The sequence below is a fragment of the Capra hircus genome, chromosome 8, assembly GCF_001704415.2.
Source record: "Capra hircus breed San Clemente chromosome 8, ASM170441v1, whole genome shotgun sequence".
NCBI lineage: Eukaryota > Metazoa > Chordata > Mammalia > Artiodactyla > Bovidae > Capra > Capra hircus.
In genome coordinates this window covers 41,067,044-41,094,901 of record NC_030815.1, presented here as the reverse complement: position 1 = coordinate 41,094,901, position 27,858 = coordinate 41,067,044, and the positions used below count along the sequence as shown (strand labels likewise).

The window sequence follows — 27,858 nt, the reverse complement described above, 5'->3', positions numbered from 1 at the left end:
GACCTGGGAGTGTTCTTGCAATTAGTCATCAGGGCTGGCACATCTTTAGGTTGTCTTTTTTCATCAAAAAAAAAAATGAAAGATTGAAAAACAGAATTTTTCCCTTATCTACAGTTTTGCTCTAGGCTGCTTTCATGCAATACTCTGTGTTGCGTGTTTTCTACGTGGCAAATTTAAATGAGATTAGAATCACTCTAGTTTGCAACGTCACTACCCGAAACTTCCTGGGTGGAATGTAGGAGAACAAAAGCATCCGTACTTGTCTGCATTTAACTTACTAGGAATAGGTCTAAGGACGTCGGGGATGAGAATCTCCACCAAAGCCTGGTACATCCCATGGTCACAGTTACACATCCATTTCAGGATAGACTCATGTTTGCACAGAGTTATCAGCTTTGCTTTCGGAAGTCGACTTTCTATTTCACTCAGATTGCTGGTGTGAATAAATGTAGCAAATGAATAGATGGCAAATGAGGATAAAAAAGAAAATGGACTTTAAAAATAGTTTTAGTTTATCAAATATTACTGAGGTTAGAACTATACCACCACTGCCCTGGTGCCATACGGCTGGATATATAAAATACTCCCCCGGAGCTGCCTATGCACGTTAAGACTTTCTGACGGTATGAAAGGCAGATATGATACTAAACCCATGAGGATGAAATAGTTCTACCGCAGTCCCCCAAATCAATAAAAATGGGAGCTATAATACACACGCTGAAACCTCAAGAGAGTACTTTGTGGTTTATTTCAATCTCTTCAATTAAGGTTATCAGGTAAGGTTCACAACTGGTATACATATCTCTAATTTATTAGCTGTGACATCTACTCAGCCATGAAAACAAATTGGAAAAGCATATTGATTCTGACCTTGACTCGGTAATGGTAGTGCCGTCAGCTGGAGTTGAGGGAGAATAGCGCCAGAATGTTTGCCACAATTTTTCTATCAGGCTAAACTGAAGATTCACAACAACATCCAATATTGCCTACAAAACAAAATGGTTATCGATACTACCTTACAAAATTACGTATGCGGATGTGTGAGGAGTACATACTGTAATAAGACTTAAAAGGTAAAGACACTTTTGGGCTCATAAACTGACATAGTGAAACTGGACTAAGTTTTGCCAATGGAAATGGGAACACAAAAGAGATTAGCTAGAAACGAGGAGGAAAATATCTCATACATAAATGATTAAGAAGGGTAACTTGTATTCCTCTCAAAATGACCTCACACCCCACCCTTATGTTTTACCTCTTTTCTCTCCATTTTCATGCTTGCTTCCCTAACTTTTCTTTCACCCATTAACCCATTGCTTCCCTGGCTGCCTCCACTCTTATTATTCTCAGATTCATATGGGCACAGAACATAGATTTGAGTCACATCAGCCTTCACTGGACTGTGTTCACTGGTCTTAAAAGAGGGCAAAAGATAAAGGTGTGGAGGTGCCTGTGCGTGGCAGATGGAGTTAGGGCTAAGTTAGCTTGATCTAGGGCTGCAGACCATGGCTTCTGAAGCATTCCTAGCCAAGCAGAGGCTGGGGGTAGAAACTAGAATTAGGCTGACCTTCAAAGGGTAGTGCCTGTTTTGGCAGAAAAGAAGCCTCTCTGTGGTCACACAGTGCCTTCCACTCAATCCTCTTTGCACACACTCCCTTTAGAGAGAAGCTATAAGACTCTCTCTCCTTTTCTAACCTTGAGGGCATGAGCCTCACCTCTCCCTCTCCTTAATTTTATCTCTTAGATCTCCAGCTGCATCAGGATATTTTTTTCAATGATGCTAAAATTTGCCACTTTCATTAGCTTTTGATGATCATATTTAATTTCACCCTGTCACTGCAATTAGTCTGCAAATTTGCCTTCAGATAAAAACAGTCGTAAAACTAAATAACTTATTTGTGCAAAGATCACGTGATTCTATGATTATTTTGAGCATAAAAGACAAGTCCTCAGTGTAATGTGTTTGATGTCATCAGCATTGAGAACAAATACACGTAAAACAACACCTTCAAGATCTGCAAAATTCACAGAAACTAAGAGACAGTAAGAAGCAACTAGAGAATCAATCTGAACATCTAAGGAAGAAAGAGGAAGCCACGACTTCCTAATGCTGGAGTATGTGCTACCTGTGTAGACCTGGCCTTGTACATGGTACAGAGAATAACTGATGTTCTATACAGAGACACTTTGAGACCAAGTCAAATATTAAGGAAAATTTGTTTGGGAGCATGTTCTGGGAACTAGTAGGAAATGTTGCAAGTAGCTGGATAATGAAAACGAAGGGAAGGGGACAAATTAATATCACACTCCTCACCCTTTAATATCAGCAACAATACAAATGCAAAAGCAAGCCCTGAAAGTAAAGGGCATCCAGATGTGGCTGCTCCCAGCAAAACCCAAAACCTTCTCAGGAGGCAAATTATTATAGCTGCTTTCTCAAAAGATTCTAACTTAGGCTTCTTCTGACAGACCTCTATTAATGGAGCAACTAGTAATATCTGATCTAATACCTTATATGTCTCTAGTTATGAGACTGCTGTAAGAACACTATGCATATATTGAAAGGAAAAATTACTGTTAGAGCAACTTGTGTTGAAACTTATATTGTTCCTTACATAACTAGTGATCCTTTCAAAGTATCTTTGATAAACCAACTATGAGAATTCCTAATAACAGTCAAAATAGGTATGCTACTCTTTCTTAAAAACATAAACAATATGAAATATGAAATAAAATAAGACAAGTAACAAATTCAGTGCACCTTAAATTAAGTATCTCTTCAAATTAAATAACCTCAAATAATTCTGTTGAAAGGACATTTGTATCAGCCTCATTCACAAATGAATAAAACGTTTTGTCATTTGTCCACCCACTTTTAAATTTGTTCAGACTGAAATGTATGGCAAATATAGTTTAAAATAATCCTAACGCCACTAGCCTAAAGCAAACAACCACTTACAGGACTGGATCTGAGACCCAAGCACCTGTCCATCAAAAGTTTAGAAGTGTGACAGGAAACAATAATTAGGGACTTCCTTTTCATAGAAGACTTTATGCTCCACGAAAGTGGTCATGAATACTGGTAACTGAAACAAATGAGGATCATTCTATGAACTGCCATTTCCCATGTAGATTAATTACTATAAATGTTCATTTCTCTTCATATAGAGTGTGTGCGCACTAAGTTGCATCCAATTCTCTGTGGCCCTATGGACTGTAGCTTGCCAGGTTCCTCTGGCCATGAGATTATCCAGGCAAGAATACTGGAGTGCATTGCGATACCCTACTCCAGGGGATCTTCCCGACCCAGGGATGGAACACATGCCTCAAATGTCTCCTGTATTGGCAGGCAGACTCTTTACCACTAGTGCCACCTGGGAAGCCCTCATATAGAGTATTCTTGACAATTAATGAAAATTTTATAATCCAAATAATATTTTTTTCTTATTGGGGGAGTTTTTCATTTAGATTAATTTTAGTGTATATTCTTTAGTTGTAAATAATCATTCCCCAAGTTGTATTTTGAATAATATGATAAACTTAAAAAAAATCTAAATTATATTTGTATAGGCTGGGTTGCTTGAAGTGAGTTTCACCTGAACATAGAGCAATGAGAAAATGATTAGAGCATCTTTACATAAACCTTTGAACAGACATGGTATTCACATAGAAAGCAAGAAAGAAGCTTTTTTTTTTTTCTTGATAAGTAAGGATCATCCAGAAATTATCTAATACTGGAAAAAGTATAGCTGTGGAAGAGAAATGGACAGTGTTTTTCATCATAACAAGAAATGTTGGGAACAAACTGGCGGGACATGTTGAAAAATACTTATGGCACATGGTTTGTTAATAAGGAGAGAACTTGCCCTTGGTTGTTAATAACCTAGCACCCTTGACAAGCACTCAGATTCACTCAAGCGGTTCTTATTTCTGGAGTGGGAAAAAAAAAAAAAAAAAACCTGTGAATGCTATGAGCTGAGATTTCTCACTACATACTGCATCGTCAGCAGTCAGGAGGACTGCCCAAGGATTATCTTTTACTTCTAAGTAGATCATAAATAGCCCTGGAATAAAGCTACTTAAATTCTAAACAGTTCCTCTTTGAAAAGGAGGGATACTTTAGAAAACTCCTATTGCAATCTGCTATCTTCTTTCTGCCAGGTAAGTGGCCAGTATATGTGGACCTGGAGAGAATTCACCTCCTGGAGACAATGTATCCAATTCTGATCTGGGATAATCAGAAAGGAAGCAGGAGGAGGGATGGAAAACAGGAGGAGGGATGGAAAACAGGAGGAGGGATGGAAAACAGGAAGAGAAGACTCAAGGGGCAAAAAAGAAACAAGCAAAACTAGAGCCTCAATAATCCCTGGAAGGAATGCATAAACATTTCTAGAAAATTGTTTTGATAAAAATACATACTTACAGTATAAAATTCAGAAGATTAAAAAGGGTATATTAAAAAATTAAGTTTCTTTCCCCTGACTCCTTAAACTCAGTTTTGATCCCAAAGGCAACCAGCATTAATATTTTGTTCTTTCTTCTGGAGAGATGTATACAGCATGTTCTTTTTCATGAAAACAACAGTATGCTTTACTCACTGTTTTACGTCTTGTATATATTCTTAAAAATAAATCCTGGAGCTTGTTCCACAAAAGTAGATTTAGAGTTGCCTATTCCTTTTAATGACTGCATAATATTTTACTGTAAAGATGATAGCATATTTTATTTATTCAGTTCCCTGTTAGATACTGAAGTTATAATCAATCTTTTTAATTAAAAACCATAATGAACAAGTTCCCTATACACTTATCTCTTCAACCACATGTAAGCGTTTTTCTAGGATGAGTACCTAGAAGTGGAACTGCTTCAAAGGATTCGTATCAGACTAGGATAAGAGGATGGAAAGTAAAACTTATTCTCCCCTTCCTGCATTCTTCACTTCTCCAGTTTGAGACAAGAAAAAAACAGCTTATCAGTGTTCAAAGAAATATGAACTAACTTCATCTGTCCTCTAGGAATATGTTGGAGTATTTGTTTTAGCCAGTTGTCTGGAAAAACTTAGCTTGTGTCCATACTATGTTTTCAAAAGACCTACCTCACAGTGCTCTCGATAAAGACTCTGCAGTGACTTGATATCCTCAAAGGTAGTACCATCTGGCAGAGAAGAGATTTCAACTTCTCCAAACTCTGGAAGTGCTCGAGATGCATCTGTTACCATGACAACACAATGGAAAAAAGTTACTGTGGATGGTGTCAATTAAAGACTAATGAAGGAAAATTTAAGCAGACTAAAAAGGAAAAAAAAAAAGGTCAGAGGTGCAAAAAGCAAGGACTTTGCATACTAGTATTTTATAAATAAAACTTACAGCAGCAGCAGCACAGAAGAATAGAGGGAATAGTTTTAAAATTTTGGAGAAACTAAATTTTCACTATGATTATACTGGAAATAACATATCATAGTGTCTCTCAATACAGGACCCCTATGATAAGAAAAATACCTTGAGCTGGCCAGTATAAATTTTAGTTATTTTTATCATTTTGTTACTTAGGTATATAAAATACATTAGCTTTAAACTCATTATGCTTATACTTCTCATATAATCATAAACCCAAAGACCTACAAAGTAAGTATAAAGAAACCTAAAAAAAAAAAATTAAACTTAACAATGTTAATTTATATGACAGATGATGATGTTGTCCTATAACTGAATCTTTCATGACATGAATATGGTATTGACTGCTGCAGTGCAGAAACTTTTGAGTTTGACAACCAACACATACTTCATGGTGGCTGCTTCTCCCATTATGTTCCTATATTCAAATGAGCTGTGAAACTTTTCTCCACACAGAGCACTGGGACATCATTTAGCCTTCCCTTGGGATGAAGCTGTAATTTACATAGTAAGTCTGTTCTTTTCTCATTAGCTCTGGACAATTAATGCAATACACTCTGGTGCCAGCCTTATCATAAATTCAAATACAAATGTGGAAACTAAATTTTCAGAACAGTATTCATTCTAATCTTCTAGGTAATCCAAAATATGCTTTAAAAAAAAAAGATTAAAATTGAAATAAGAGCATAAAATAAGAAACATAAAAATTCGTGTTGAGAGCTCATACGTCTATAAGAATATACTTGAAGACTCTAGTCTGTGAATGCTGCCATAATGTTCTGATACTTCAGTAGCTATTCTGTCCTGAGAGTACATTTTAGTTGTCTTTGTCAGAAAGTGCACATAGACACATATACACACACACAGACACATACACACACTCTGATATATTCTACTAATTTTGATCTGTTGCACCAAAACTATGCACGTTCATCTCTAGAAAAGCTGTCAATTAGAGTGTAAAATGGCATTCTGCACGTTTAGCTTTTACAGGAATATGCAAAATGTTCAAGTTCCACTTAACTCTTAAGTAACAAGAAACATGTATACCATTTACAAAATTACAAAAAAAGGAAATACTATGATCAATTTAAAAGAATAAATTACTTAAAAGTTTATAATTTTTTCTAACCTGAGATTGTATGCACATGCAACTTTTTACATAGGAAATGAGAATTGCTTTTGGCACTTGAAGTTACTAATACTTGAAACTACAACACAATTTTGATCACAAACGCCCAATTAATACAAATTCTGGGAAACAATTCCACAGAAATGAGCCTTTAATTCATACGAATTTAAAAGTTTTACATAGCTTGAGATTTTAAAAAATGTCTAGTGGACACAAAAAAGTAGAAATGAACTAGAACTATCACATAATGTGCACAGTTTCAGCACACACAAAAAATCTATGTAATATCTGTAAAAGACATTGTACTTGGATAAAATACTACTGCAGTTCTATTGTTTTCAAAATTCTAACAACAACTAATATGCATTACACCTTAACATACCTAAAAACTGTTGATGATGTTGACTTTGGGCAATTACAGTTTGCTCAACAGATGTGCCTGTTTGTTGACCACTTCCTGTGAAACCATCTGCAACCCCATCAACTTTCTGCATAGGCTTGTACCTAGAAATATTAGATGGGAAAAAAACAAATAAACCAAATTATTCCTTGCATTTTTGTACTACACAAAACTCCCAAGGCATTCAATTTTGTTTTATCTTCTTTAACTGTCTCATGATAGTTGTAAAAGATTTTCTTCCTTGATAGTCTCATAAAGTTAGGATGAGGAAATTTTTTAAATTGTAAAAAGAAAAAAGGAGAAGCACTCAGGAAGGGCACCCATTTTCAAAAATTCAGAAATTTAGCTAAGAATGAAAGAGTTATGAGGTATTTCTTTGGACATCAGTGGCAAGGAAGTCCATGATTATACTTTTAATACACTATTTGAACATAATTCTTAATGGCCAATGGATCAAGGGAGAAACATTTTAAATACATTGGGATGTGAATCTGAATTAAAATCTAAGAGTTTGGGCCTGAGAGATGTTTAAAGTGGCCTTTATTTAATTAATATCTCCAAAATGTGGTTCAGCCTAAAACTCAACCATACTGTTTTCCATATCACCTAAAGCCTCCCATGCATCTCAACACATTCATCTCCCTTGACTTCTGTCCACATCTGCAAATATAAAGACCATAAGCATCAGCTTGTAGCAAAATGCATGCAAAAATCCATCTGTAAACCTGAGTCATCAAATTTTAAAAAGTAAAAAGAATAAAAGTCACCTATAGTTATGCATTTATCTTTAGGTCCTAGTCATATAACCTCAAGAACTTTCCATACTTTTAAAACAGAAAAAATATACTTCAACAGCATAGGCAAGAAAGAAAGATGCTTGGGAGAGAAATACCATAGGAAAAATGCATAGGTAAGTCTCCTAAGAAAAGCAAATATAAAATAAGAAATAAGCAGCAACTATAATTTCTTCTGTTTCTAAGGTCTCGAATATTTTTATTCATTTTAGAAATTAAAAAAACAGATAAATGTAAGAAAATGTTAAAATCTACAATAAATTTATCTACACTTATGTACTTTATGTTGTTTGTCCTTCCATTTCTCTCCATTTCTAAATATATTTATAAATAGAACCACCTAATAGTCTTACCATCCAGATATTTAACTCTTACACTGATACTGTAAGCTAACTGTTAATAGTGTGTTTATGTGAAATTATTGTGAGTGGCAATGTCCCCAATAAATGAACAAGATATACTCAAAGGTGCCTACAGTCTGACAACAGATAGGAAATGAATGGATCTGGTGAAACATCACACAAACTAATGTTGAGGTTGCCTTAGGAAGTAACTCAACCTTGAATGTTATGATGACTTAGATAAATGAAACTTTCATGAAAAACTGCAGAGTCACTCATAGTGACATTTACTTGTATTTTTTATGTGACAGGAATCTCACAAAGAACTATATGAAAAGCAAAAATAAAGTCAGAAGATGAACAGGGTGAACAAAGGATACAACACACTTCAGCTTCATTCTTGTTATTTTAGTGATGACCCTGTACACCAAAATGTTGGTTGTTACCTTCTAATGATATAAAAGAACTCAACCCTATTCTTTTATATAATGGAAAAAAAACATCTGAAAGTACTTTTCAATTGGGGCCACATCAAGAGATAACACATGGTTTAATATTGTAGTATGCTAGAAGTGCCATTTATTTAAAAGAAAAAAAGAATGTTTTTCTGATTTTTTCCCTCCTTAAAGAATCATCTTAGAGAGGCAAAAAAAAAAAATCCTTTGTGAGGCAAGAACTTTGAGTACTTTTGTGGGAGAGCAGTTACTAACCATTCTGTTCTAGAAGACTTTAATGATTTTATCTTTAGGGAATACAGTTAGAGAAGCTTTTATCCTTATTGATCCATTCCAGGTTTCATTTGATTTTAGCCTCCTTTTTTCAACTATGAAATTTTATATCACTAATAAAAGAAGCTAAAATTGTTTAACCACGTTTCTTCATTTATGTAATAGAGTTTGGGGATCATAGAATTAATAAACAAAAGTGGTTAAAGGGACTGGAATTACTTACTCTAGAGAAGAGCAAAATGGAAATATTTCCTACAGTCTTCAATTATATTAATTTTCAATGCAGGGTGAGAGAGTAATTATTAGACTTTGTCCAGCTATGCTTTATCAGTTTCCTTTGTCCTGCACAGCATCTAGCATACTACAGATGTTTAGTAGGCACAAATATCAAGGACCATAAAAGAATATGACATATATTCACCTTAGACTGACACACAGACATTGTACACATGTGTGTCATCTTCTACTTGCACATTGTGCTTAGCAAGCCTATAGTCTGCAAGGAAAATGATCTACTTCCTCAGAAAGATGTAGACAGCAGAAGTTCCAAATGAGAAAGAGGTACTTTTAACAAGCACTCAAATCACAACACATTATAATTAATGAATGATTATGCTTAATAATAATGATATCGAGTGGGAAGCACTGATTAGAGGTATACTCTACTATACAGGAGATTCAAAAATTCATTAAGATTAGCTTGTAGACAAAAAGGAAAAAAGTTAATTCTGGAGAAATTTCTACAGGTCAGTACTTAAGAACAAATCTTATAAAGAAGAGGTGAAGAAAAAAAAAAAAAGAAAACACATTCAAAACTGGGCAATAGGAGGTTTAATTCTAACCACAGAGTAAAGGTTGCAAAGTGAATGATGGATTGAATGGATTGGGTGAAAATGCACTAAGTGTTTCTATTTTTGCTTCCCTGGGTAATAATAAAGCGTTAGTCACTCAGTTGTGTTTGACTCTGTGTGACCCATGAACTGTAGCCCACCAGGCTCTTCCATCCATGGGATTTACTAGGCAAGAATACTGGAGAGGGTTACCATTTCCCTCTCCAGCAGATCTTCCTGACTCAGGGATCAAACCCAGGTCTCCTACATTGCTGGCACTCTTCCCACCACAGAAGCCCTTTGCCTCAGTAACAGGACCTCTATATGTCAGAAGCTTATGTTGTATCTCTTTAGAAAAAGCTGTGAAGACAAGTTTGGGAGGGTTTTGTGACATAAAGAATGACAAAAGAGATTTCTGTGGTGGTCTAGTGGTTAAGAATCCACCTTGCAAAGCAGAGCACAGGGTTCGATTACCAGTCAGGAAACTTATGGTTCCATATGCCATGGAGCAACAGGGCCCACACATCATAACTAGAGAGACTGCATGCTTCAAAGCACTTCAGAGCCCACAATCCACAACTACTAAAGCCTGTGCGCTCTGGAGCCTGCTCACTGCAACCACTGAGCCTGTGTGCCACAGCCAGAGTTTAGCACCGCGACAAAAGATCTCACGTGCTACAACTAAGACCTGATGCAGCCAAAGAGATAAATAATAAAAAAGAATGACATCGGAAGGGCAGATATATGGCTCATATATAAGAACAGTATGAGTGTGGGCCTATAAATAAGAGAGAGCTTCCAGGCAGTGCTGACTTTTCCCAGTAGTGGCATTTCCAAATGCCAGGTATTGCCTGGTACTAAGTTGATACTTAGAAAGAAACCCCAAGAAATTAGAAGTTTTGAACTGAGGAAAGCTGGATGTTCATTTTCCTGACGTCCTAGCTAAGGATAACATCCTATCCCTGCCATTACTTCAGAGCACTGAGGCTTCCCAGAGAAGGAGGGAGTTTAATAGGAAGCTGAATAGCCACATTAAACATAAGATGAACAAATACATGTGGTAACTGACTCTTCTTGGAAGAAATAGTGATAGATGATATTATATTAGGTTTTGAAAGCTATTTAAATATCAGTATCTGAGTAGGTTTCAAAAAAATTCAAATGCTAGGCTTACTTTAGATCTATCTAACAAAATCTTTGAGAATGGGGATTAGGAATTTATTATTTTAACTAGCTTCTCATATATTTCTTAGGTTGTCTTCACAGAACCAATCTATAGGAGCATCTTGGCCCAATAATAAATTCATTCAGTCAAATGTTGTAGAAATAGAACCATAACATTACAGAAAAGTCATTTTTATAAGTCATTTCTCAACTTTTTCAATAAACTATATTTGGAATATAAATAACTATCTCTGAATAGATGGTGGATGATTAAATGAATGTATGAATGAATGCTCAAGGTAACACCTTTCACTGTATCAGACCATCAACTGATTTTAACAAACAGAAAACCTAGATAACAAATACCTACTTTACTATAGGTAAAGTATTGTAGGGGAATAGCTTTGAACAGGCTGTGTGTACATAGAATTTTCCAGGATGTTTTAATATTCCATTGACTTACATGATAATCCAACATTATCTTAGCTCTGGTTGAATTTCAAGTGACCTTTTAGCATTGAAACACAGCTTTCAGATTTCCTATCTTTTTTTTTAAAATTTATATTTCAATTGAAGGATAATTGCTTTAGAGAATTTTGTTGTTTTCTGTCAAACATCAACAAGAACCAGCCATGTCTCTATCTTTTCTAAATAAAATAATCACTATTTAAATACTAAAATTACAAAAAAAAATGTTTTCTACTGAAAAAATTTTGTTGAATCTTTCAAAAAACAAAACTCTTTAGTGTTTAAGAATTCTCTCCTTTTACTCTCATTTATTTTTACAAATTTATTGTTTTATAATAGGCTTTCTTATAGTAGATTCTTAGTGCTCTTGAGTTGTATATTCTCTGATAAAGACCTGTGCTACATCAAATGAACAAACAGCCCTTGGTTTCAAAATTAGTAAGAGGCAAATTATAATTTTAACAGCTTGCAACTCCATGGGCAATCAAAGCTAAAGTTGTTAATGATTAAGAAATCAAAGAAACTCTAATGCTTTAATAGCTGAGCGTTATGCATGAAACCTGTCACTAACAAAGAAACTTGGAAAATTATTAGGAATCTTCCCCCATGGGGTTAGTCATAGCTGTTATTTAGAACTTGGACAGCTGTAACTCTACTGTAAAATAATATCTAATTCTGTCAATAATCTCACACATATAGTCACTGAAGGAGTTCAATGGAAGGCAAAGAAGGGTATATATTTACCATTACATTCAACTAATAGTAACAGGTAGAAGGATTTTCAACAGACTAAATGAACCATTTGGACAAGTATCTTTGAACCAGGAAAAAAATGCACAAGCAAGATGTAAAATCTGAGCTGTATAGGCATTTAGAGTCATCATTATGCTTATAACTATAGAGAGTACAAAATCATTAGATCTGCCATGAACAAACCTAAATGCTGAGCTCATAACTGGGACAAAAGGCTAAAATTTTCTGCAGGAATCATGACATTCCCTTTGGAAAAATTGTCCCAGAAAATTCTTAGGTGACTTGAGGTATGAAGTAAATCAAATGATATAAACATGAACAGATCAGAAGAAAATAATGTTGAGTGCCATCTTTTCAGAATAGTAATGGACTTCTTGATGTCACACTGAAAATGTTTCTATCTTGACTTCTAGCATCAACCCTGCTGATTAATGACAGTTATTACAACTCTTCAATCTTTGTTGGTAGCTCTATATTTGTCTCGTCATTAGCTCTACATCTATAATTGGGAAACGAGAGTAGGAAAAATTAAATTCAAATGGGAGTATTTGAGTTCATTGCAGCAGTTTCAGTAGGAAATGTGGGAGAAGCAGGGAAGGGAAGAGGTTGAAGCTGCTGGCTAGAACAGAAGCCTGTGGAACCTTTATTCATTTCACAAATGATGCTCACTGCTCTCCTAGGTGCTGAAAATGCACTGTTGAAAGAAGCAAATACAATTCCCTTAGCTCATGAATTCCTTCACTGAGTTCTCCTATTGTACGTAATTTAGGCTTAACTATGTAGAACTGATATATTCTTGTTACACATATGTATGACACCTTTATGATACTTCTTTTATGTATAGCTGGTCCTTTCTGTTAAACTGATCTAGAGGAATGCTTCCACTCTTCCTTTATTTGGAGAATGACAACATGACTCCACCTGACTGCAAGACAGTAACAAAAACAAAAAAGGGCATCTGAAGCTCTATCTCAGAAAAAATAAATTAGTGAGCTTCTTGCATAAAGCAAAATTAAATAAGCCTGTTTCCTTATCAGTAAATAACAAACAATATAATTGCCAAATGAGATCTTGCATATAAATGAACATTTCACAAGTTCAATAAATGTTCATCAGAAGAATTAATATTAACAAACTTTACATGAATTACTATACTTAATAATTACTGAATGTGATTATTTATGACTCTATCTTCAGTGGAAAATATATTTACATTAGGGACTTGCTGCAGCAGTATAGTGAACATTAAATACCTCAGTGCCAAGATTCCTTATTTTTTTCCAAAAGCCAAACGCACAGACATCTGATCATCTTCTCACTAAAGACTCCTGCCACCTTCAGCTGCCTCAGAGCAATTTACCAGTCCTAGATGGTTATCTCAGTAATGACCTCAGGGAATTTATGGTCAGGAAAGGAACTGTAAACCATTAACATCAATCACAGTTGAAAACCACTGGCCCAGAGGTGTAAAGAAACGAAAGCCAAACTTGCAAAATTTCCCAGCTTCATTCTTCTCCAAAACAGCCTTATTCTTTAATTTTCAAAGTTGAAGTATAGTTGATTTACAATATCGTGCTAGTTTCACGTGTACAGCTCAATGATTACATAAATTGCAGTCCGTTTTCAGAGTCTTTCCCCTTGTAGGTTATTCAAAAATGCTGAGTATATTTCCCTTTGCTATACAGAAGAAGGAAACATATCTTGAGACAGAGAATTGTATCCAGGAAGTTTGTTGGGGGGCACCCAGGGGATCAATGCCCATGGAGGGGGTGGTGAAGGGAGGAAGAATGGGCAGGCAGAGGAGTTGAGTACTTTTGTGTTTTTTTTTAATTAAAAAATATTTTCAATTGGAGGATAATTGATTTATAATGTTGTGTTCATTTCTGCCATACATCTACATGAATTAGTCATAGGTGTACATATGTTCCTCCCTCTTGAATCTCCCTCTCATCTCCCCCCGCCCCATCCCACCCCTCTGGTTGTCACAGAGTACCAGGCTGAGCTCCCTGTGCCACACAGCAACATCTCGTTAGCCGTCTATTTTACACAGAGTAATATATATATTTCAGAGCTACTGTCTCAACTTGGTCCACCTTCTCCTTCCCCCACTGTGTCCATAAGTCTGTTCTCTATGTCTGAGTTTTTATTCCTGCCCTGCAAATAGGTTCATCAGTACCTTTGTCATGACAAACTGGAAAGGTCTTAGAGAGATGGGAATACCAGACCATCTTACATGTTTTCTGAGAAACCTGTATGCGGATCAAGAAGCAACAGTTAGAACCCTGTATGGAACAACTGAGTGGTTCAAAAATGAGAAAGGAGCATGACAAGGCTGTTTACTGTCACCTTGTTAGTTTAATCTATATGCTGAGCACATCATGAGAAATGCCAGGCTGGATGAGTTACAAGCTGGAATCAAGAAAAGCAGGAGAAACATCAACAACCTCAGATGTCCAAATGTTACCACTCTAATGGCAGATAGAGAAGAGGAACTAAAGAGCCTCTTGATGAGGGTGAAGGAGGAGAATGAAAGAGCTTGCTTAAGACTAAATAAAAACACTAAGATTGTGGCGTCCGGCCTCGTTACTGCATGGCAAATAGAAAGAGAAAAGGTGGAATTATTGACAAATTTCCCCTTCTTCCCTCATCTCTCAGTTGGTAAAGAATCCGCCTGTGATACAGGAGACCCTGGTTCAATTCCTGGGTCGGGAAGATCCCCTGAGGAAGGGATAGGCTACCCACTCCAGTATTCTTGGGCTTCCCTTGTGGCTCAGCTGGTAAAGAATCTGCCTGCAATGTGGGAGACCTGGGTTCAGTCCCTGGGTTGGGAAGATCCTCAGGAGAAGAGAAAGGCTACCCACTCCAGTATTCTGTCCTGGAGAATTCTAAGGACTGCATAGTCCATGGGGTCACAAAGAGTTGGACACAACGGAGCAACTTTCACTTTCCTCTTCTTGGGCTCCAAAATCACTGCAGACAGTGATAGATGGTGACTGCAGCCATGAAATCAGAAGACTGCTTCTTGGCAGGAAAGTTATGACAAATCTAGACAGTGTGCTGAAAAACAGAGACATTATTCTGCTGACAAAGGTCCATATAGTCAAGGCTATGGTCTTTCCAGTGGTCATGTATGGTTGTGACAGTTGGACTATAAAGAAGGATGAATGCCAGAGAATTGATGCCTTCAAACTGCGGTGCTGGAAAAGACTCCTGAAAGTCCCTTGGACACAGGAGATCAAACCAGTCAATCTTAAGGGGGATCAACCCTGAATATTCACTGGAAGGACTGATGCTAAAGCTGAAGCTCCAGTATTTTGGTCATCTGATATGAACAAATGACTGATTGGAAAAGTCCCTGATGCTGGGAAAGATCAGGGCAGGAGGGGAAGAAGGTGTCAGAGGATGAGACTGCTGGATGGCATCACTGATGCAATGAAACGTGAACTTGGACAAACTCTGGGAGATGGTAAAGGACAGGGAGGCCTGGCATGCTGCAGTCCATGGGACTGCAAAGAGTCAGACATGACTGGGCGACTGAAAAACAACAACAATTATTATTAATTTCCATTCCTGCAGATGAAGAAACTGAGGTTCAGTGAAGTTCAGTCACACACACCAAAGTGCCAAGCAGCCTGTACTCAAATCCCTATTTCCAACCTTTAAATATAGAATTCTTTTCACTAGTCTACAAAACTATATTAAGAAAGGTCTTCTAATGACAGAGGTTCTTGCCCTCACTCCTTAGGAACACGCATGCTTTCACATCTGTCTACAGCCAAAGCGCAACTAGCCTTGCTTTCCAATTGGCCTCTATTTTCCTCCCCTCACTACCGCAAAAATCCCTTTTTTTCCCACAGAATCCAATTCCTATGAAGAGACTGTTAAGAGTCAGGAAGTGACACATTTCTTCACTTATTTAGGACATACTCAACTGTAATCTTCCCCTTTATTTCATATGCAAAACTTTTATTACATGTGTACATTTCTCTTTGGGCTATACTACCTCTTGAGGGAAAGAATTCTTATAAGATCAAAGATAAGAGGCCTGGGTTCTTGTCCTGGTTTCTATATGATCGTGGATATATTACCTACTCTTATGGACTTCAGTTTTTTCATCAAGAAAACTGCACTTTTACGTGCACTAGGTGACCCTTTGCTCCAGCTCTTTCTATGACTCTGTGAATTCGCTTTTAGATGTGATGGACATATTTTATACGCACCATTGACTGTTACGTATTTGGTGAAGGAATCAAATGCAGCAAAGCACATTGTCAAAAGCACTTGACTCTATTCCACCACTTTTGCTACTAGAATTTGGAAGAATAACTGAAATATATGTGCCAACACTCTCTATGTGCATCTTTTAAATATTAAAAAGAAACTGCAGCAAAGATTTTTATTTAGATCATATAGCTGAAAATTATTCACCTCCTTTTTGCTCTACACTAACCTAATTTATTTATTGTCTATATTAGAGTAAGCAAATTAGTCCATGAGTGAAATTCCTTGAAAACTGAAGATTACCTCATTTAAGTGCAGAAGTTATTTTCATGTGAAATATTTTCAAAAGGAAGGTCTTAATAATTACCCAATTATCACACATTCTCCTGCTTCCTTAATCAGAGTACTTAACCTCTTTTTGATTACCTATAATGCCATCAATATGCCAAATAGTTATCACTAGATTTTAGTCACTACAGTGCTACTTAGAGGGCCTACTGGAGTGCCTAGGTCTACGTGTTCCTCCATGGAATATGCAGATTGCTGGGATGAATAACCCAAAAGGGAATCAAAGACACTTGTCTACTTTTATTTCCTCTTGCCAGCTGTTATATCTCACGATTGCCTATGAATCAAGTGGGCTCTAATCTGCTCCTTTATTTTAGGTAAATGACTTGAGGATGGCTTCATCTTTTCAATTAAGCTAATCTATGGGCTCTGTGACATCTGTTTTTCAATCAGAAGCTGTTTCCATTTATTTCCAGACTCATGGCTATGTTCCCATATGGTGGTGTTGCTGGGAATTTGATTTGCAGATAAATGGAAATTTCCTCTACTAGTGGAAATTTCCTCTACTGTCCTATCAGATCTTCAAATGAGATACCATATGTAAAGGAGTTCTAAAAATTATAAAGCTATGCAAAACAAAAATCATTAAAAATGCTATAGCTACAGTGATTCCAAACTAATGAGAAAAAAATGCACAAAATGACCTCCAAAAAGTGATTTTTTTGATAAAATAATTACTATTTATACTTGAATTTTCTTATAGGAACAGGTGAAGCACATACATTTACACTACAGAAGATGTGCACATATAGATTCATAAAAAACCTCTAATGTATTTAAACAATTTGAATATTCTAAAATATTAAATACTAGTAGATGCTATAAACTATTTCAAACTTTTCAAATGTCCCTCGTACTTTACCAGGATGAATGGCAGTCTCTTCTTATGTGAAATTTAATACATTCAGTGGACTCATTTGAATTTTGAAACCATCTTATTTTATAAGCTCTAAAGCAAATGATACAATAAATTCTTTTTCCACTGTGTTCAACAAATACTTTAACCCTTGCATTTAGACTCATGAAGAGACACTTTTCCTCTTCTGTACAAGTGCTTCCTCTCAGTGGGGTAATTGGCTTCACTGAAGGCCCATCAATGTTGCCAATGATATAACCCTTCAGAGATATTTTTAAAAAAGCATTTCCCTCTGTCCTCCTAATCCCAATGAGGGGTTGGTGAAGTTGGTAATAGAAGCAATTATCCAAGACACCATGCCAAGAGAAACTGTCCATAATCCTAAACTTGTACCATTAACAAATAACAACAGCAAATTAAAGGAAGTTTCAGTACTTCTTTGGTTCTCTAATGTTCTTATTTCATAAGAAAGCAAACACTGTAAGAAACTAAAGTCTTATGAACTATGAATATCACTGAGAATTTTATATCACTTCTTAAATACAACCATATTATATCTAATTCTAAAAGCAGTACTTGGATTGCAGGGTTTTCATAGCTCATTAAACTTTATAGCTCTGAAATCTGTTACATAAGGAGACCTTTGTAACTCTTTGGTTTTGCTTACCTAACCCAGGCTTTGTAAAAAGAATGTTCCTTGAATGCTTCCATTTCCATGAAAACTTGCAGTGAAATCACTGGATAAAGTAAGCTTCAGATATCTTAGGTGCAATTTACCACGGCATTGTTCATATTTAAATTTGAATATACGTTATTTTTGAACTGATCTTTTGTTTCTTTATTGCACCAACATCTCCAATGTGAAGTGCTGCTATGCATGAGTGCAGACACTATACCAGAAAGTAAAAGCTATAAGCGTTGTCACTAACAGGTGGAAACAGTAATTGTAAATCAAGACAAAGAACAGTTTATTCCAACTCACACAAACTCTGTTTCCAAACATAAAAGGGATTGTTTTATGTTTCTTCCCTAGAACTCTTCTTAATATATTTCATTGACTATACTTCAAAAAACAGGAATCAGTAATTTCAAAACTAAGTTTGAGAATCTGTGAAACATAATTTATATAATAGCCAATCTTGAACTGATTCCTCAGTCTTGAATACTTGCATTAGAAATTATATCTGTATTAACAAGTGCCTTTACCTCCAGTCTCCTCCCATTAAATATGTCTTGCCCCAAATCAAAAAGTAATCTCTTCAGACAGAATCTGAATGTGTCACTGCTTTGTTTGGAAGCAAGTCTTTGAAGTCTTAACAGTTTCTAAGCACAAAGTCATTAACTCCATATACAACCAAATCCCTTCATCTGTGATCCAAACTACTCTTAAAATCTCATCTCTCACTCAAGTCTAACCTTAACCCTAAATGACCCAATCTTCTCAGTACTCCTCCTGCAATATCAGCCTCACCATATCAGAGTGTATTCACCAGAGATGTCATGGACTTTATGCCTCAGTGTTTACATTATTCCCTCTGCCTAAATGTTCCTCTGTTATTCTGATCCCTCTAATTCCCTACTCAAATAGCACCTTCTCTGTGAAACTTCCCAATCCTCCCTTTCCAAGATTTTGCTCAAACAGTTTGGCAAAGTATTCCAATAGTTCCTTGATCAAAGCTCTGTTTTAGTATTTCTTAGGCTGCATTATCAGAGAAGGCAATGGCACCCCACTCCAGTACTCTTGCCTGGAAAGTCCCATGGACGAGGAGCCTGGTGGGCTGCAGTCCATTGGGTCGCTAAGAGTCAGACACTACTGAGCGACTTTCCTTTCACTTTTCACTTTCATGCACTGGAGAAGGAAATGGCAACCCACTCCAGTGTTCTTGCCTGGAGAATCCCAGGGACAGGGGAGCCTGGTGGGCTGCCGTCTATGGGGTCGCACAGAGTTGGACACGACTAAGGTGACTTTGCAGCAGCAGCAGGCTGCGTTATGGGCTTCCCAGGTGGCAGTAGTGGTAAAGTACCTGCCAACCAATGCAGGAGACATAAGAGACATGGGCTCAATCCCTGGGTTGGGAAGATCCCCTGGAGGAGGCCAGGGCAACCCACTTCAGTATTCTTGCCTGGAGAATCTCATAGACAGAGGAGCCTGGAGGGCTATAGTCCATAGAGTCGAAAAGAGTCAGACAGGACTAGTGACAGCATGCACACAGGCTGCATTACCTTAAAAAAAAATTCCCATAACCTGGTCATCTAATTTCTTAACTCCTCAAAGGTAAGAACTGTGTCTTATCTCTGCACTCAGGACCTAGCACATGGTAGAGATGCAACCAGTGCTGTTACCAAATAGATAAAGGGCTACTGCATGGTATGGCCTTTCCAGGTCCAACAGTGGTAAAGAATCTGCCTGCCAATGAAAAAGACACAGGTTCAATCCCTGGGTCAGAAGATCCCCTGGAGGAGGAAATGGCAATCTACTCCATTATTTTTGCCTGGAAAATTCCATGGACAGAGGAGCCTGATGGGCTGCAATCCATGGGGGTCACGAAAAAGTTGGACTTGACTGAGCATGCGCACACTGCATGGTATCCTTTTTCTTCAGTCGTAACTTAGAACTAATGCATCTGATTACGCTAGTATGATGTGGAGGAGATCTTGCCAAGGTGACTCACTATCCCAGATCAATGGATCAAGCAGATTGACTGAGATCATCTGACTACCTGAGTGCAATCCTTCTTTTCCCTATCAAATATTGCATGCTCATCTGAAAATAAAAACTGGAACTACTGCCATGGCTGAGCTATATTAGTAAAGAGAGAAAGACTTTTCATTTTACTCCAAACTGTGATATAAGTCACATGAGACAGAAGGCCTTTGGCTATGTAGCAACTTTACATGCTTGTGCAAATCATTTAACCTCTCTGGGACTTATCTGAAAAAACAAAACAAAAACCAGGGGTTTTAGTGCTTTGACTGCCACAAGGCTGAGGAGGCAGATGACACTGATGTATTTTTCAATTCTAAGATCTATAACTCTATTTATGTATCCATCCATTCATCATCCACCCATCCATTCATGAATGCTTGAGATATCTTAAAGTCCTAACATTTACAATTCTACATTTATGAAAGTTGGAGTCAAAGAAAACGCAAGAAGTCCCAAACATTCTGCAAGAATTTATATTGTCAAAAAGAATGACTTAAAAACATGTGCAGATTAACAAGACGCTCATGAATACTGACAAATTTCTCCAGATGCTTCTTATAGCATGTGTTTAGTCTCCTTATTGGAATAGTTGGGATGTCACGTTTATTTAAAGGGACCAAACAGGCTGTTTGATGAGTAATTTTTAAAAGATTTGGAAAACAGAATGAGTGAAATTCTCAATCATATCTGAGAACTGTCTGTAGTGAAAGCATATCAACAATAGTGACATTCTTGCACACTTAAGTATTTGTTCTACTCGTTCAGAAAAAAAAAAAAAACTGAAATAGCTAAAGAAATCCATAATTTTGACATGTCAATGACAATCCCAAAGTCTACCTTTGTTTCTGTTGCATGGGTTGTTGTCTCATAGCCATATACTGCATATCTTCTTGGAGGCGATTAAGAGGGGAATCAGGCTTGACACGAATCCCATAGTAATGGTACTTGGAGTTTCCTCTTCATAAGAGAACAGCAAACAGAGACAAAAAAGTCAGTCAAGTCAATATAAATAATATAGGATTCCATTTAATTTCATATTTGGAAAAATTAGGTAAACGCAAACTCAATGTTTTATATCTATGATTTACCTGTTCTGGACACCTGTATATTTTTATGGTGGCTACATCTGAAGAATCAAAATAAGATTCGGAATCAATCAGTTCAAGGCCCTAAGAAAAATCTTTCCTTATAAACTTTTGCTTAAATATTAGTCACAGTATATTTGTTTGATTTAAATTACATTTTGTTTTCAAATTTATATTTTAGCTATAATGTAGAAAATTATATTAACAGGATATTCACTAACAGGATAAAGGGCTACACACTAAGAATTTACTATAAAGTAGTTATGCAGAACAAAGAGGAAAAAAAATTAATTCTACTGTCTTGAGAAGTCCTGTATTTTCCTAGTTCTATTATTGCAGGGGTGATTAAAATAACTTCATTGACACAAGACGTTGTGAAGTCTATTATTTAAAATTTTGAAACCTAAAAAAGCAGGCATTTAATCCTACTGATTTCAAAACATATTTTATTAGTCTCTGTTTTTATGGATTCATATCAGTTTTGCAGGCTGAATAAGATGTGTCACAACAGATATGGAGAAATTTCTCTGTGAAAATGGCAAATTTCCACCTGGATAAAAAAATTGTCACAATTTCCTCATGTTCATGAGAAAGACCATATTTGTTATTAGAAACGACAAAGTTTTACCCTGAATGAAATTTGCAAATTCTTTCAAAAATAACATTTTAAATATGTAAATTTTTGCAAACAGAAAATAGTAGTTTTTCACAAGTCTATATATAGCAAGCCATCAATGCTCTTTCCAATTTTTTCTTTCATTTACAAAAAAAAAAAATCCAAGTGGAGTGTGGATTCAATATTTTATATAAAAATAAAACAAAATTTTACTTCCAAGCTTCAAGAACATACATTAGATGAATCCTATATATTTGAAAATACAATAAATTTTTATTATATAAATAATATTGGTAGTCTAAAAAAGTAGACTACCAATTTGAATACCTACATAGTTATCGGTATAGGCATTTGAATACCTACACAGTTACAGCAAAACAAACCAGTAGGAAAACTTAATGCCTTCCATTTGCAGACATTAGATTTTTTTCTCCAAGATCCACTGCCAAATAGAGCAAAATACAAAAACAAACAAACAAATACTACAAACTCAGTTAGCCCTGTTCTCCCCCACAAATGGCAGAACAAGAGGGAAAAGCCAATGACAAAGTTGCAAACTGAAATGACATTGTTCTTGTGAGACCCCAAAATACATGAAGTATCTATCAGTAGTTTCTCTTCAGTTTCCTATCAATCAGCACTTTGGGTGTGTTGGTGCAGAGGTGGTTCTTTCTGTGCCAATGGAGATGGCTGGGGGATAGCAGTATGTTCTGTGGTCTTGTTTTAACTTAATTTGGAGATGGGATGTAAGAAAAGCTACCCTTTGACTTGCCTTTGTTTAGAAACACGGTGACTTTACTCATCTTTTACTTAGCTCCAGAAACTTGAGAAACAGTCTGGTTCTGGTTTGAATGAATTCACCAGATAATTTTATTGGTGGATAAGTAACAATTCGGAGAAAGCAATGACACCCCACTCCAGTACTCTTGCCTGGAAAGTCCCATGGACGGAGGGGCCTGGTAGGCTGCAGCCTATGGGGTCGCTAAGAGTCGGACACGACTGAGTGACTTTCCTTTCACTTTTCACTTTCATGCACTGGAGAAGGAAATGGCAACCCACTCCAGTGTTCTTGCCTGGAGAATCCCAGGGGCGGTGGAGCCTGGTGGGCTGCCATCTATGGGGTCACAGAGTCGGACGCGACTGAAGCGACTTAGGAGCAGCAAGTAACAACTCACATACGGTTTGCTTAGAAAAAAAAAACAAACTGAGTTGGTCTGCCTCATGATTTATAGTGATTTTCTTTCTGTTCCCTGGGTTAGGCATAGAAAATGAATGCTAAACCAGTTTCCACAGTAGAAAGAGTCCCTGGTACTTCACCCCTACCATTGTCAGCTTTTCTACATTAGAGTCCTGCTATCTTCATAACACAGTATTTGCTTAAACTTTCTCCATAGGATTTCTTTTCTCCTTATTCTTCTAGGCTTTGTTTTTCATCTCTAATTTCAAACATTACATACAATTTTAAAAGGAACAGGAGACACAACTGTTATACAGTGCGAAGGGGAAGAAAAGAACATAGAAAGTAAAAGCTGCAATATTGCAATATGTACTTATAGAGCCTAGAGTATGGATTCCACTCATTCGCAAACCCAAACAACCCCAATTTTGTCCTTTTCTATTTTAAAGATGCCTTTCAAAGCTTGAATGGAGCCTCAAAATAGGATTCATTGAAATCCCTTTCAGTAACAAAAGAGGCACAACAATACAGCTATTAGAATGCTGAATAAAGCCCAGAGATTCAAAATATTGGCACAGTATCCATAACTACTGATCCATCAGCTAGGATATAGTAGATTAGGTCCCCAAATAATGATTTTTGTGGTTCCAGGAAAAAAAATACTAGCAAAACAAAAAGACTTTTTCAAGTGATAGGAAGCTAGTTCCTTTACTCTGAATAAATAATCATATTCTTCAGTTTAAAATATACTATTCTTTTGAAGTATAGATAGAAGAAAATACATTTACGAGAGAACAGAACCTTTGCAATCTGAAAGCCGTACAATCACTTAAAATGCAACAGAAAGGAATAATTCACACTCTGAATACATACAGACCTTGTAATCCTCATAAAACTGTCACATTCCTTTCTTCTGTATAAATTTACACTGAAGTCAATTACAAAGGCTCTGTTTATTTTATTAAGAATATTAAGAACTCTTTGCTAGAATACTATGGGGCTGTGACTTATCACTCATTAAAGATATATCATCTTATATATATTGTATAGTGTCTTTACACTTATACTTTTAAATATAAATTTCGTAAGATATAACAAATCAGAAGCATGCATAAGACTCTGCTCAGCTAGTTAAAATATATTATGATACTTTGTAAAAAATTACAGCAGTAAAATGAAGCTCTGCAGTTTTAAGTATTATTTTCATCATATTTTTACTAATAATAACACTCATATACGTATTTCCAAAAGAAGGAAACGGAGAAACTCTAAGAGTCTTCCTCACATTATTGATTTCCTTGTAATGGAACCATACTAAATTTTTGCTTCCATAAATGCATGGCTTCACAATCAAGAGTTTTAAAAAGGCTAATAAAAGGTTAAAAAGGACAATGTCATTAACTGAGAACTTCAAATGTTCAAAACTTCTAAGTTTACCAAATAATTTTTAATTGGCCTCCAAAAGTGACACGAATAACTCAGCTTTAATTTCTTACTCTATGCAAATAAAAGAGTTATTTATAAAGAGCTTTCAATGTCATTTTGCAAATCAAGAGATACATGGTTTTCCACTGACTATGTCACTTTATTCATCATCTTTAGTACACTGATTTTCCAAAAGGGAAGAAAGTGGTATACACTGATTTTTAAAGCATCATATACAAATTCTCCATTAATAGCTTAAAAAGTGAAAGTGAAAGTGCTAGTCACTCAGTTGTGTGCGACTCTTTGCAGCCCCATGCACTATAGCCCACCAGGCTCCTCTGTCTATGGAATTCTCCAGGCAAGAATATTGGAGCCAGTTGCCATTCCCCTTGTCCAGTGGATCTTCCCGACCCAGGGATCAAACCAGGTCTCCTGCATTGGTCTGTTCATTTCTATGTGATTTGAGAATCAGTTTTTCTCAAAGCTTTGCTACTTGGATGTTGAGGACAAGACATCATTCTGTATTGTCTGTTTTCAGTGAATAATGGCTTTCCTTTTCCTGAGGATTTTCATAAACTGAGCTAATTCTGAAATTTTTTCTTAATGTATTATGTAATCAAATACTTTTGCCCAAACAATATACTGAATGACTACAGTTTAAAAAAGAGAGATTAGTTTATGATATTATCTTTTAGTACTAACCTAGTTCCCAATCTCCTGGTTCGTAGTCCCATGAAAATTGACCTTATTAGTTTTCCAAAAGAAGCAGCATTGACTGGATCCAGTTTGTGTTCCTGACAGTGTCGTAGGTAGTGGTTGTACAGAGTGCTTCTGGGAAGGCTCACTCCTTCTGCTGTCTCGTAATTGTCCAACAGCCACTGGAGCTAGTGTAAACAAGACAGGGTAAACACAGAGAAACTGAATCATTCACCAAAATGCCTCTAAGACACTGCAACTACAACACACAGAAATACATAGAAGATCTTCCTCAAACCGTATGACAGGGAATCTGTTGCAATTTGGAGGCCTGTGTAATCTGCATGTGAAAACTCTTGAAAGTTTAGATAGCTGACGAGCATTTATTGACCTTAGACCATGTCCATTCCTTCAAACATTCAAGCACCTATACAGACATACTAGTTTTCCTTGTATTGATTCCTATTTTGGAGATAAAAACCTCTTCAAGGAATTCAAATAATCCCATTAACTGCTTATAAATATAATTCATAATTGCTACAGAAATAAATATATTATCAAGCGTGGCATCATCACGGTGCATAATATGTCTTCAGTGCTGGTTTGTTACAACACATAATCAGCAGGCTGCCTTGTATAAATTTTTATATTAAGGCTCTATTCATTTTTATAGAATTCTAATTTACTTATCTAATTTACTTACATAAGATAATACAATAACAGTATTATCTACTGGGACAAATTCTATAAGCAGTAAGGAAAATTTTCAGTCTTTTCTTCCCCAGAAAGAAACTCGCTAGACACTGATTTTAGAAAAATTATGTGTAATGAAAAGGGATCACTTTTTTACAATCATTTGAGTTTCTCTATGTTTTTTTTCATAATTTTGGAAAACACACTACAATGGTAGTTGGTAAAGCAATGTTTTCTCAGTCTGTAGTGGATATTTTAAAATTTTATGGGTGGCCAACGAGACATGAAAAGATGCTCAACGTCACGAATGATTAGAAAAATGTAAATCAAAACTACAATGAGGTTATCACCTCACACCAGTCAGAATGGCCATAATCAAAAAAATCTACAAACAATAAATGCTGGAGAGGATCTGGAGAAAAAACCCTCTTATATCAATGCTGGGAATGTAAACATATATAGCCATTATGGAGAACAGTATGGAGATTCCTTAAAAAAAATAGGAATAAATCTACCATATGACCCAGGAATCCCACTACTGGGCATATACCCTGAGAAAGCCACAATTCTAAAAGACACATGTGCCCCAGTGTTCATTGCAGCACTATTTACAATAGCCAGGACACAGAAGCAACCTAGATGTCCCTCTATAGATGAATGGATAAAGAAGTTTTCATATGTATATATATATACACACACACATATATATATACACATGTAATATTACTCAGCCATAAAAATGAACTAATTTGAGTCAGTTCTAATGAAGTGGATGTACCTAGAGCCTGTTACACAGAGTGAAGTCAGAAAGAGGAAAACAGATACTCTATACTAACACAGACATATGGAATCTAGAAAAATGGTATTGATGAGTCTACTTACAGAGAAAGAATGGAGACTTAGATGTAGAGAATGGTCCTGTAGACACAGTGAGGGAAGGAAAGAGTGAGAGGAATGGAGAACACACCATCTACACATATACACTATCGTGTGTAATACATCTGGTGAGAAGTTGCTACAGAACACAGAGAGCCCAGCCTAGCACCCTTTGATAACCTAGAGGGGTGGGATTCAGGGAGGGGAGGGAGGGGCTGTCTGTATAATTATGGCTGACTTGAGTTGTTGTACAGCAGAAGCCAACACAACGTGGTAAAACAATTTTCCTCCAATTAAAAAATAAATTAAGAAAATAAAGTTTTATGTTGTCCTGTGTGTATTTTTAAAAAATCATCTTTAAAGTACAGTATGTGCAAGAAATTTTTAGAAAAATCAAATCTAAGCATTTATTACCGAGTTTCAATGTTAGTAAAATTAAATCATCAATCTGTTCATTATTTATTTACAAACATGTATGCGTGCTCAGTCATGTCTGACTCTTTCGCGACCCCACGGACTGTCAAACCCAGGTCTCTTGCATCTCCTGCATTGGCAGGTGGATTCTTTATCACTGTGCCACCTGGGAAGCCCTTATTTACAAAAAGGGAATTGAAATAGGTATAAATAGCTTTCTTAAGGCCAAACATAAACTGTCTCAGGGTCTGATATAGTTTCCAACACATTTCCCTAATGACTCACATATCAGTTATTATTGCTACAAAAGTAGCATATATATCACATATTACTTGCCTAAATCAAATTTCCATGCCATATATATGAAGTGTGGTAAAAAGCTGATATTCTACATGCAATTCAAGTTAAATAAGTTATGGAAGTAAAAGAATCCCTTTATTGAGCATCAACTATTAGCCAGGCAATGTGCTAGGCACCTATCAGATGCAAAAATGAATGTGAGCTCACCCCTGTCCTCCAGTAATTCACACATACTAAAATGATAATATGGACAGTCAAATAAACTAAAGCATCTCTCCATTTTGCTTACATAAAGATTTATAATCAAACTTCAAACCTACACTTTCAGAATCTTAGTAAAAAAACACCATTAAAATGTTTAAAATTTTCTTTTCCTTTAACCAAGACAATATTCCAGAACCATTTCAATTTCAAATAGTCATACATGATATTTATACGTAA

General features: G+C 36.2%; 1 protein-coding gene across 4 annotated transcripts in view; it reads right to left on the bottom strand.

The window, feature by feature from the left end:
- Positions 1-27,858, bottom strand: part of RFX3 (regulatory factor X3) — a 341,608-nt gene that overhangs the window by 57,991 nt on the left and 255,759 nt on the right. For all 4 annotated transcript variants that reach the window (XM_005683704.2, XM_018052027.1, XM_018052029.1 and 1 more), the window contains 6 exons: positions 25,141-25,322; positions 20,973-21,092; positions 6,908-7,029; positions 5,096-5,208; positions 871-986; positions 279-433 (listed from right to left, as the gene is read on the bottom strand). In XM_005683704.2, the coding sequence (XP_005683761.1) occupies positions 279-433; positions 871-986; positions 5,096-5,208; positions 6,908-7,029; positions 20,973-21,092; positions 25,141-25,322 (808 nt within the window). The remainder of the gene's footprint in view (positions 1-278; positions 434-870; positions 987-5,095; positions 5,209-6,907; positions 7,030-20,972; positions 21,093-25,140; positions 25,323-27,858) is intronic.